The 13,019-nt window shown below is 39.3% G+C and overlaps 1 protein-coding gene across 1 annotated transcript in view; it reads right to left on the bottom strand.

The window, feature by feature from the left end:
• Positions 1-1,280: 1,280 nt before the first annotated feature.
• LOC123005910 (protein dachsous) overlaps positions 1,281-13,019 on the bottom strand; it is a 164,707-nt gene continuing 152,968 nt past the window's right edge. The window contains exons 5-8 of the mRNA XM_044399970.1: positions 7,128-8,693; positions 6,160-6,877; positions 4,375-6,105; positions 1,281-4,318 (exon numbers count right to left, since the gene is read on the bottom strand). Of these exons, the coding sequence (XP_044255905.1) occupies positions 1,654-4,318; positions 4,375-6,105; positions 6,160-6,877; positions 7,128-8,693 (6,680 nt within the window). The 3' untranslated portion in view covers positions 1,281-1,653. The remainder of the gene's footprint in view (positions 4,319-4,374; positions 6,106-6,159; positions 6,878-7,127; positions 8,694-13,019) is intronic.

Here is a 13,019-nt window from a genome sequence, read left to right as displayed (position 1 = left end):
AATATGATTCTAGTTTATCTATCTTAATCACTAATTAACTAAAAACGTTGTAATTTTTGAAAGGGTGAACAAACTAGAGAAGATTATCGAATTTTTCACAATTTGTAATCGAGTTCGTATCGGAATATGTATTATTGATTGCATCTTACAGGCGCAGGTCTCGTAAAATTACGTGAAACACCCTGTATAATAAAGACCCTGACCGATTTTCAGACGCAACCCAAAATACATTCTCAGACAACTTGGTTTTTGTTATGTTTGGAAAATGTATACTATTATTACTAAATTTAAAACAAAGTAGCCGTTTTTTGATCTCTCTGTATAAAGACTTAAAAAGAGAGCTATTGAACGTGAAAATCTTAGTTGGGACACCTCGCATGAGTTAAAATATCAATTTATTTCATTTGCAAAAGCATATTTTAGAAATACCAAAAATAGTACAAAGTTTTGAGTTTTTGAAGTGTTTCATTTTCATATGATCAACTTTTTCAAAAGAAATTATTGGATTCAAAAGACATCATGAAACTAGGGTTTTGTTTTATTTTATTGATAACTGACTAAGAACAAATTCTGGGAAACTATTAGGCTCCTAAATAAGACTCCCACTGTTTTTACAACTAAATTATAACACCTTTATATATGATTAAATCAGTCTATCATAAAATAATTTTAATTCTGTTTTTTTTCTTTTATAAAAATCTTAATTAGGACACTTGAAAAGGATAACACCTACCAAATAATACCAGAACGTAATTTATTGTTTACAAGCAACAACAGATTTCTTTGTATCTTTTTGACCTTTGCTATGCAAGTCACGTCCTAAACACGGATCACTTGTTTTAATCTTGATTACATCGATTAAAAACTGGTGTGAAACAGGTTTATTAAAAAAATGTATAAAAACAATGTTTATATCACAGCAAGTATAAGAAAAATTAAATTCTTTTATAATTGTTTGATCCACAGTGTTTTGATTGATCAGGTGATATGTGGAATTATATCGTCACTTAAATCTTCAACTTTGATGAGAATCATCCCATTGACAGGCATATTTCAAAAATAGTTCGTACTCCTATTATCATTATCTTTTGTTGGTGAGATTTATTTTTGTTTCCTATTGAAAGGCGAACTTTGGCTCTTAAAAAGTAAAGCGTATTAACCTTTATACCTAAGATTTAGTTAAATTTTGCTGTAAATAACAACTAATCTTTATAGATTTAAATATGTATTGATTTTAGTGTTTTTAATGTAATTTTGGAAAAGTAAAGAACTGATTATTTGAAAACTTTCATTTATTTTATTTGTACATTTTTATACAGCATCAACATTTCTTATGACACAATTATTTAGTACTAAAAACTAGTCACATTCATCTTTGATCATTCATAATCAACATAATAACAAGCACAATTTGGTTAACAAGATTCGAAATAGACAATAATTTAGATTCATCGCTCTTTATAAATACAATGAATAAAAAATAGTTACATACATATCTACAATAATTTAAGAAAAATTTATACAAAACACAAAAAGCATATTACAAAAAGTTAGTCTTTATGGCTAAAAATGGCAGGTAGAAAGGACACTACCTAGTGAGCATTTTTAATTATATACACGAAATTATAGTACACCGATTTAAAATAAAGTCTCTCAAATCCGCAATTCCGCATCCACCACAGTTTTCGTCCTCGTTTGGGGTGGTTGTCGCCCCATCACGTGATGACTCGTCGGCAACCCGGGCGTCACCAATGGCGAAATAGACGGCGATTTAGTAGCCAAAGGTGACAAACTTGGTGAAAAGCTCGGCGACATCGCCGTCGACGTGCTAAAAGTCGCCCCTGAAGCGTCATGGTTGATGGGCGACCTCGGCAACATCATCATCTGACTGTGGCCTCCCGCGTGATGACTAGAACCCCCTCTCGAATTCAAAACGGGCATTGCTATAGACCTGGGGGCCACACTCGTGATCAAAGGCGGGGGAATGCTCTTCGCCGGCGCCGAATTTTTACTCTTCACACTTGAATTGCCACTTGCGCCGCTCTTCACCGACGCCGTGTCGTCTTTCAGTCTTGCAATCTCGGAAAAAACGTGAGCTAAAGGTTGGTACTGGGGGCCCCAATCGAGGAGGTAGTCCCAGTTGTAACTCCCTGCCAGTTCCTCCTCACTGTGAACAATGGAACTGAGAGAGCCGTTCATGGAGGGCTGGTGCGTCACCGCTGGTACTTCTCCGTACCCCCCCATCGCCATAACATGCTCCAAAGTGGAAGTATTGACACCTCCGCCTTCATCCGTCGAACTCGCTCTATCGCTGCCTGCGACGTCGTTAAGCTTGGCATAGATTAAGGTCATGTCGTTCTCATTGTTACCCTCTTCGTCGAAAATGTGGAGACTGTCGAGAGGGACCCCTTGGTGGTGATGAATCGATTCCTTACTACTTCCAGCTCGTGGGTCGGAACAAAGACGAGAAGTACCTTGTGGAACTCCTCCGCTACTATTCACAATACCAAGTCGTGCCAAATACTCTTGAGTGTTCCTCACAGAGACATCGGATAAATTATCATCATCGTCGTTCTGTCGGTGAATTCCTGAATCCCTCTGAAGTGGCCCTTCGTTAATCATGCGAATTTCTTCATCTTCGCCATCTTCACCGTCCTCCGCTGATCCACGCCCACTTGACCCTGATTGTTCCGACCCGGACAACTCCGAAGTTGTCGCAGCCCCCGAATTAGAACTCGCGGCGTGTCCAGGGCCGTACGGAGGAATTTCGTCGTATTTCGGAGGGGCAAATTGATTAGTACCACTAGTAACAACCCCTCCACCACCCCGAATCGGTATCGTGTCAAACGCGCTCGGATCGACGTAATTATTAGAAGTACTGACACTTTCACTGTTCAAATTCGGTTTGTTAATCTTCTTATTACGTTTATTCCTCATGTGTAAGAACACAAAAACAGCACCGAATGTGATTAGTAGGAGAATCAGAGCGATTAAGAGTCCCAACGCCCAATCAGCGATTCCGCCGTTGGCTGCTGCCACGGTGGTGTTATTTTCGCGATTTATGGCTAAATTGGTGCCCGGATCGGCTAACGGATCGAGTGTTATTTCAACAACTGTCATGTTTGTTAAGGAACCTTGACGTCCAGAGCTTGCGGTCACCACTAGACTGATTTCACGCCCCGATTCCAGTCCTTCATTATCAAACTTTTTCTTGATTATCACAGCACCTGTTGTTCTGTTTATCTTAAAGTAGGAGTGTTGAGTGGTCAATTGATACACTACACGTCCATCAGGCCCTTTGTCGCGATCGGTGGCTATCACATGGCCCACTACATACCCGACCGGAAGTACCACCGAAGTCGCCAATACGAATTTGTAAGTCCGTTCCGTAAACTGCGGATGGAATTCGTCCTTACTTTCGATCTCAACACGCACTTTCACATTGGAGGATTTTCCTCCCACGTCCGTCGCACGCACTATGAACACATACCGGCTTTGTTGTTCGTAATCAAAGATGACGTTGGTTGTGACCATCCCGGTGGAGGAATCGATGTTAAAAAGTCGCCAAGAATCGTCGGTTCCTGGGTAATTAACTGAACTCGCACTCACGATAGAGTAGTTTAGAGATCCGAAAGCACCCTTGTCTAGATCAGTAGCATGAGCTGTGAAAACAGAAGTACCAACTGATTCGTTCTCGCCAACAAATTCCAAGTACTCCGATACCGGGAATTTTGGTTCGTTGTCGTTCTCATCCTGAAGCTCAATCGCAAAAATATTGAGAGTACATAGAGGAATAGCAGCTCTATCACATGCTCGAATCACTAGATTGTACTCGGTAATACCATTATCATAGTCAAGAGTACCATTGACGAACAGTACTCCAGATATCATGTCCAATCGGAATAAATGTTCGTCGTTCCCTGATGTTATATCATAAGTAATATCCGAGTTTGGCCCTGATGAATCTCCATCAGTCGCTTCAAATCTCTTGATGGAAGTACCAATCGGAGTACCTTCACTGATGGTAGTCTCATAATCGGTTTGTTTAAACACAGGAGCATTATCATTTGTATCTTCAACATTGATCGAGACGGCAATCACTGATGAGTCCCCGATGGTAATTTTGAGACTGTAGGACTCCCTATGTTCCCGATCAAGTGTCTGGATAACAATCAGAGCTCCGGTAGAACTTGACACCTCAAAAGCGCCTTCTTCATTACCATCGACTATGTAAAAACTGGCTTGTTTTTGGACATTAGGAGGTTTTCCCAAATGAAGTACGATAGTACCCTTCGGCGTACTCTCAGGAATTTGAATTCTGTTAAAAGAAAAAGAAAATTAACACATGTCATGTATTTTAATGTTAACACTTACTTGTAATCTTTTTTATTACTTGATGACACATGCCCGGATCTGCTGTTAATCTTGATTCTGACTGACACAACTGATTTCATTGGAGGCTTCCCCAAATCAGTCGCTTGTACATAAAGCTGAATATCTTGTGTACTTGAAGTCGATATGTTTGATAAATTTGCACGTAAAATGCCATCGGTGCGTCCAATCGAAAAACTCGGGATCGGGTTAAGTAGGAAAAACTCCACTCGAGCATTATCACCTGAGTCACTGTCGGTAGTGTTGACAGTTAGAATATCACTCAATTCGGTCGAATGCCCATCTGGTAAATTCGTTTGATAAACTAATTGCGAAAACACAGGAGCATTATCATTGACATCGGTGACTTTGATCGTAAGAGTAGTTTTGGTGGTGTGCGCTGTATCCGAAGCCACAATTTTCAATTTATACTCCTGCCACGTCTCAAAATCTAGCATTTTCTTTAAAATTATTTTCCCACTAAACCTATCGATACTAAAAAACTCTAAGTCTTCTCTGGAATTGTCTTTTGCAAAATCGTAAGTCAAAGTAGGATTAGTATCGACGTCGTTAGCCGCCACTGTTGTCAAAACCGTTCCAACTTCAGTCGCTTCACTCACATTGATGGTCGCAGGGGGCGGAAAAGTAGGTTGATTATCATTAACATCGACCACATTGATAACAATTCTTGCCGTTCCAGTCATTTGGGGCACACCTTCATCAGTTGCTATAACAGTCAATTTGTAATTATCGCGAATTTCCCGATCCAGAACAATGTTAGTTTTCAAAATTCCACTGAACTCAGGCTCGATTTTAAACGCATTGTCGTGATTGCCGTCAAGAAAGTGGTACCGGATCCGCGAATTATGTCCCTCATCATCATCAAACGCGACAACTTGAAGCACGAAAGCCCCTTTCTTGTCACCCTCCCAAACCGAGGCGGAGTATTGTTGTTGAGTGAATTTAGGCGCGTTGTCGTTGATATCGGTTAGTTGCATCACAACTTCGCAGTATCCGTGCAAAACAGGACCCCCTTCGGTTTTCGCCTCGACAACAAGTCGTATTTCTTTGTGAAGTTCGTAGTCGAGGTTTTTCGGGTCGTGGACTTGAATAACACCAGTTTCGGAGTCGATGTAAAAGATATTGTCTTCGTTTCCTGTACCGAATGAATACAAGATTCGCTGTCGACGACCATCGGTGCGAACTGCTGATACTCGGACAATGTCTTTGAATTTTTCCGTGTTTTCGGGGATGTTGACTATGTAAGTGGAGTTTTGGAAACGCAATTGAGGCGTTCCTTCGGGAATCTCGCCAACGATTATTTCGACAAGTCCGGTGGAACTTCGAGGAGGGTTACCCTTGTCGGTAGCAATGATGTTAAGGTGAATAACTCGGCCATTTTCAGTTGCAAGACTTTGGGTTGCCGTTAAAATACCGGAATTGGGGTTGATACGAAATTTTGGGTAGGAACCGTCATTAACAAGACTGTAGACAATCTCAGAGTTGGTGCCAAAGTCAGCATCTTTTGCTGTAATTTTAAGAATAGTTTGACCCGGTTGTTTGTATGCTGCCACTTGTTCACGAAAGGGATATTGGGTGAAAATCGGTTTGTTGTCATTAATATCTTCAATGCGTACTGTAACTGGCACTCTTTGTGACCTAGCATTGTATTTACCACTGTCAGTGGCAACTACTAAAAAATTGTAGACCGACTGAAGCTCCCGATCGAATAACCTGTGATTAAAATCAATAGAAAAACTACAAATTCGATTAAAATAATTTACTTACCCTGCAGTGGTAATTACTCCACTTTTATTGTCAATCCGAAATAACCACTGACTTTCATTGGCTAAAGAATAGATGATTCGAGCATTGACACCCATATCAGCATCAGAAGCGTGAACTTTGATAATTGAAGTATCAATTGAAATATCTTCAGGGATAGTGGTGGAGTATTTGGAGAGATCAAATTTGGGGTCATTATCATTCTGATCTTCGACCATCACAGTGATATTGCAAAAACCCATCATTGAGGGTTTGCCTCGGTCTTGAGCCGTGATGGTTAGGTAATACCTCGAATGCGATTCACGGTCTAGAGGTTTCGCAGTCAATGCTCCTGTTTTATTATCAATGATAAATTTATTCCCCACGTTTCCCCCAGTGATACTATACGTAATCTCTCCATTAGGGCCCACATCCAAATCTTTCGCAACCACTGTATGAATCACAGCAATATCGTTATTTTCAGGAACGTAAAGTCTGTAACACGAGTTAATTTTGAATTCTGGTGCATTGTCGTTTACGTCTGTGATTTCTATTATAATAGTAGCAACATCAAATAGAGTTTTCCCCGGTGTGGTATTATCAATAACGTAAATGGGGAGAGTATATGTGTTTTTTGTTTCGCGATCTAAATATTTGCTTGTGGTGATTACGGCTGAGGTAGGGTCGATTTGAAAAGCCCCGTCGGCGATTTCTTGTGGTATGTAGAAAGTGATGTTACCACCTGAAAAAATCCCATGTAATGAATTTCTGATTACGATGCGTAAGGCATACGGCGTAAAATTAGTAATCAGTTGCTCTGTACAATTATCACCAAACTCCGGTTTTATCCGATCTCGAATCCAATTAATCTTCCAGTTAACATCCTTCGAGCGCGGTTAATAAAACCATGAATATTCATTTTACGTCGATATGAGATTAATATAAATGTAAATATGAAATCAGGTTGGAGCCCTTGAGGGCGTACAACTTACCATCTTCAACAAGTCCCGATTTGGCGGTGATCCTCGTGACGAAAGTACCGACAGGTGCATCTTCCGGTACATCGGCCCTGTATAATGCGTTAAAAAACCGAGGAGGGTTCACTTCAGATCCTTGCACGATTAATTTTAACTCCATATCGGCATGAAGTGTAGGCGTCCCGTGATCAGTGGCTGTTACATTTAGAACGTAAGTTCTTTGTGCGTCAGGAAGAGGTTTGGCTAAGGTCAAAACGCCCGTGTCGTAACCCAACGCGAATAAACTGCCTTCATTTCCGCTCGAAATCACATATGTCACACGGCCGTTATCGCCGCTATCGCTGTCGACGGCTACCAAGTGGGTGATTTTCATGCCTATGGTGCTGGATTCGCTGATGAAGGCGGTTGGGGGTACAGGAATGACGAATTTTGGGGGGTTATCGTTTGAGTCAGTTATGATTATGCGAGCGGTGATTGATGAAGATCTGCGCTCGGATATGTTGAAAGACTGGTCAGTAGCTGAGATTATGATCGTGTATTCTTGGACAGTTTCATAGTCAAGGGAATTGGAAAGGATCAAAGTTCCAGTGAGGGTGTCAATGGTAAAAGTGTCATTTGTCGGGTATTGGTGGAGGAGATGGTACCGAATGTCCCCATTACTGCCACTATCGACGTCCGTTGCTGTGAAATTGTGGATAGAAGTACCAATTGCCGTGTTTTCGCTCAAGGAAATTGTGACGAGGTCTTCGGGCCAACGCGGAGAGTTATCATTAGCATCAGCGATATCGATCCTGACCGTTATAGCGCTACTTTGGGGGTTATTCATAGCACTTGTGTCTAAAGCCCGTACTTCCAACCGATACTCAGATTCACGTTCCCTATCTAATTCTTTAGCAACAACCAGTGAGCCGGTACTGCGGTCAATATCGAAAGCATCGATAACATTCTCCGGCATTAACGATGTTAAAGTGTAGGTAATGTGTCCTCCAGTACTCCCACTGATCATATTTTCTTGATCCGCAGATTCAGATGCGGCTACTGTGCCTACAACGTGTCCGATTTTTACATCTTCGCGAACTCGAAAAACTAGACTTGAACTGGTAAAGGTGGGTCTGTTGTCGTTCAAGTCTAAAACTTCAACTCTCAGTACTCGGACGATTTGTTTCGGAGGTTTCCCAGCATCACTTGCAACAACCGCCAAACGATAAATGGTTTTCTCCTCGTGATCTAGCATCATTCTTGTTTTGATAACCCCGGTGAGGGGATCAATTTTAAAAACTCCATAACCGTCCGAATCTTGGCGTTTTAAAAGCGAATAAGTGATTGAAGCATTTTGGCCGTTGTCAGCATCCACCGCTCTAACTCTCACAACTTCCGTCCCCGGTGGTTGTTCCTCCCGGACGCTAACCACGTCCTCTTGTGGATCAATAATTTCGGGAATGTTATCATTGACGTCCAACACGTGAATTTTGACAGCCACCCTGCTGCTCCGCGATGGAGTACCTTGATCCCTCGCTTCGGCCACAAGATCGTAGGTTTCTTTCCGTTCCCGATCGAGGGGTTCTTTGGCGGTGATCTCGCCTGCAAAAATCGGATTCAATCAAAGGATCGATCGTGCAAATTACAGAGAATGAGATTGGAGCGAGTTCACATAAATATCACTTAGGTTCCAAGGTCCGCACACATGATTAATCTCGACACCTCGGCTCTAAGAAGATTACCGGGTGAGAAATATTGGGGAGAGTCGGGCAAAATTTGTGTTTGTGATCCAGTTGCAGCTGCGAGCGGAGACCGCGCGTGAAGTATGTCCGTGGAATCCAGCGAGCGCGACGTCGAGGGGCCAGGGCTGAAGAAGCGGTTCGGCCACATTCCCGGCCACTGAACGAAACGCACCGAAACCGAGTTTGCAGGGCCCGCGCCATGCCATTCACTCCACTCTCATTACGAAGGGAATGAAGGCCGGCCCTTCGGTACTTGAGCCGCCGAAATGCGCAAAAAGCATGGCGATTGGCCGGGAGTAGTTATGGAAAGTGTCAACGGTTTATTATTATTTGTTCTCAAAGCGGAATGCTAAAAGCATTCCACGGCTTCTGTAGCCGCTCGAGATTCTGGCAACGTGACTGGCATGTGGACCCTCATACATTTCAATCATGTGTGCAGCATAGGCGGAACCACGAGAGCAACCCCGAGGGTGCTATGCACCCCTTTAGCCGAACTAACGCCCACACTAATTTAACTTGTCTTGATTCAAAATGAAACACAAAAAAAAACAAATAACATTTTACATTTAATGACAAGTATTTACATAAAAATAAAAACTTATTCAGAGTGTAGAGCTCTGCGTCTATAAGTTTTGCCTTAGCTTTTTTTTTAAAGAGAGTAATTAGCAGTTCTTTATATTTAGATGGCAAAGAATTGTAAAATCTAAAGCCAAATTGGTAACAACATCCGCTTTCAAGCAAATCTGTTCTGTGCAATGGATATGTATAAGTATCAATTTTACGGGTGAACATATTTTTATGTTGGTGTACAAAACAAAGGCACTCCATATACCAGGTGAATAAAAAGTATGGAACCAAATGTTTTTTGCTTAAACTATTTATTTTTTGAAAAAACTAATTGATTTAACAAGAATTTTTTTTTTCGAAATTACCTTTTGTTTTTGAGTTCTACAAAAAAAAATTATTTTTTAAATGGCAACCCACTATAAAATCATTTTTCTCATAAAAACTATACCCTAAGGATTACAACTAACTATCTGCTTTATATTTGATTTTTAAAAAAAAAAAATTCACATAAATTGCAATTTTGACAAAAAAAATCGCATAACTCAAAAACAAAACAAAATTTCGTTCTGAAAATACGATGACATTTTTTATATTACTTTAATTTATATTAATTATTATTTTCTGGAGGCAAATGATTAAAAATAAAACCGCTTGGTTCCATACTTTATATTCACTCTTATCACAGTAAGAAGATTGAGCTTTATAAACATTTCTACACATGAATCAAGTGGTTTCAAATCGGCTATTAATCTTACAGCCCTTTTTTGTAATGCAAAGATGTCATTGTTAGATGGTAACCTCCCCGAGAATATTATTCCATATTTCATAATATTATAAAAAATCCCATAACAGGCACACAATAAAGTGTCTTTGTTAACCTCTTTTTTTAGTCCTTTAAGTACATAACAAGCTGTACTTAATTTTTTTGCCATATTGTTGTGTTGAGTGCTCCACGTTACCCTATCATCCAGGAAAATATCCAAAAATTTCGTATTAGTTTCAAGTTTTATGTTAAAAGAATTAGTAATTGTGTTGTCCATAGCATTTTTGTTTTTATTATTACAAAATAATACATATTTAGTCTTTTCAAAAACAAAATTGTGGTATCAGAAGCACAGCAGTGCAAAGAGTGGCGTACGCTGATTACCATTTGTGCACAGTTTCCAGCCCTTGCTAAAATCATTCTTGCGCAGGGGCCCTTGCTAATGCATATACCACATTCCAATAATAATAAATATTCCGTAATATAAAAAAGTACCAATAATAAATAACATAACCAAGACTAAAAATTCTTTAAATTTTATGTTGTTTTACTAATTTTGATTAAAGTTATATGTATTATTTTTACTGCGCAAAATATTTATATTATACTGATCATTTTTAATTTTTTACTGTGCAAACATTAATTAAATACTGATCATTTACCATTTTATGAAATATTTACTGATCGCTTACTAGCCACTCAAAATTAACACACTTTTTAAAAAAAAAAAAAAATATAAGAATAATACATGTCCAAGTAGTGAAATGGAAATTTGGTGCACCTAATTTTGACCCTCCCTACGCCTATGTTTTTGTGATGGTTGTTCGTCTGGCGGGCCGCAAGACCACATTCTAGCCGTGTTTCGAGCTTCGCATAGGAAAATCAAACTTCCGAAATCTACCAGACGAGATGATTTAATTGGGATGACACGTTGCGCCTCCGGCGCGTAGATATCAATCAGTGTTGTTAAGACGGGGAAGTACCGGTGGTCAGGACGGTAGATGGCGCTAAGAGTAAAGATGTAATTGGATTTTTCGAAAAAAGGAAAAAAATGAGAAGAGAGCCTCCCATGGTTGACATTCGAGAAGCGGAACACCGCGTCGCCGTCATCCATCATGGTCGCTTTATGATTCGTGAGAACCCATTTTCAATTAAAACCGGAATAAGAGTCGGGCTAACAGGTGCCTGTAATTAAGTTCAGCTACCGCCGGTAGATGCCTCCGCGATTTCTTTGTTTTTCGTCCGGATAGCCAACCGAAAACGACGTTTACATCTCAAAAGTCTCATTGTTTATGGAATACGCGTCTTCGAAACACGTCTCGGGAAATTGAACGAGCGTGACATTCTTGATATTATACAATTATGTTACCAATTTCTCTTGCAATTATTATAATGAGCGGTTTAAAGGAGATCGCGCGACAAGGGGGATGCTGCACATTCGATTTAATTATCTACCTTTTTTCCCTTTTTCACCAAACTTGCGCAATTAAATTCGGTGTTTTATGTTCATGAAAGTCCGTTTCGAAGAGTTTTACGGCACTATTATCATATTAAAGTTCGATTATGGGTGCATAACTGGCGGGTTTTTAGCCGAAAAGTCGAGGAGGTGCAGCCACCTAATTAAGTTAACTTCAAAAACGCCGGTCGGTTGACACTTATTGACGATAAACAGAGAGAAATCACCACTGGTGGATTGGGCGATTCGACGCAGGTGACCGACAGATTAAACGACGGTACTTTCGGGCTCTTCTCTAATTTTATACGCAAAGCAAATTAAAAAAATACAATCCATGAGAACAAATTCAAATCGTCGCTATTTTTACCATAAATAGTGCAAAAATTAATGGAAGAGACCCAAATTTTTACCGAATGCTTAATAAATTTTAATAGTACAGTGGAAATCCTCTATAACGAGTCTCGGTTATAACGAAAAATCGGCTAAAACGAGTTTTGTTTTGTATTCTACTCTATGTAAAATTCTCCCTCTATAGCGAGTATTTTTCTGGAATTGAGATGGATATAACAACATTTTTATTTTGTCCAAGATCGGCAATAGCAAGAAATTTCAGAAACAGATCGGTTATACCGAGAGTTTCTAGAAGAAATAAATATCCTGCAAGCCTCCTTACGTATTGTGTACTAGAATTTTTTTGAAAATGTTGTTTTTGCGTGCTAATGGTTTTATTTTTCTCACTTTCTCATTCTTAAATAACTTTTTAAGTAGAGAACACTTCGTCTTTCTGTATCAATATGTCGTCCTCGGAAAGAAAAACATTTTCTATCAAGAAAAAATATCAATAATAAAGAGTTCGAAAGTGGTAAAAAACAAGCTGTAATTTGTAAAGAGAAAAATTTAGCCAGTTCTACATTGGCAAAAAATTAAAAAAAAATTTTTTTTAATTTAATTCAACTCGTGAATTTTTGTCAAAAGTGATAAAAATGCTAAATTAGATAAAATTACTTGGTTTAAAGTGAATCGCGAATCCAATATAACCATAAGTTAAAAGTAAAAATTGAGGATTCTCTAGAGATGAAATTTTTTGTTATTGGATGCTTCCACCTAACCACGATGTCTTTGTCAATAGCCTTGTACCGGGTGGGGTTACGGTTACGCGCACTTGATAAATCGCGATTTCAAATTAATTAAAACTGGCGATATTTCATATACCTAACTAAGTATTGATAGGGTATAATTTGAGAATTTTTCTAATTTTTTTGGATAATAAATGAGTCCGTAACAGTTTTGTGTGTTTTATGAATACTTTCTGTTAATTTACCTATAAAGTTTTTACACTAAATTAATCTGTAATCTGGGGTTAGCCAAATAATCGCTTTTTTTATTTAAACACAAACCAG

The sequence above is a fragment of the Tribolium madens genome, unplaced genomic scaffold (assembly GCF_015345945.1).
Source record: "Tribolium madens isolate multiple individuals breed KSU strain unplaced genomic scaffold, Tmad_KSU_1.1 Scaffold_20;HRSCAF=117;Tcas5.2_LG4, whole genome shotgun sequence".
Lineage (NCBI taxonomy): Eukaryota > Metazoa > Arthropoda > Insecta > Coleoptera > Tenebrionidae > Tribolium > Tribolium madens.
Note: the sequence above shows the minus strand (reverse complement) of the source record. Positions and strands in the feature narration are given on the sequence as shown.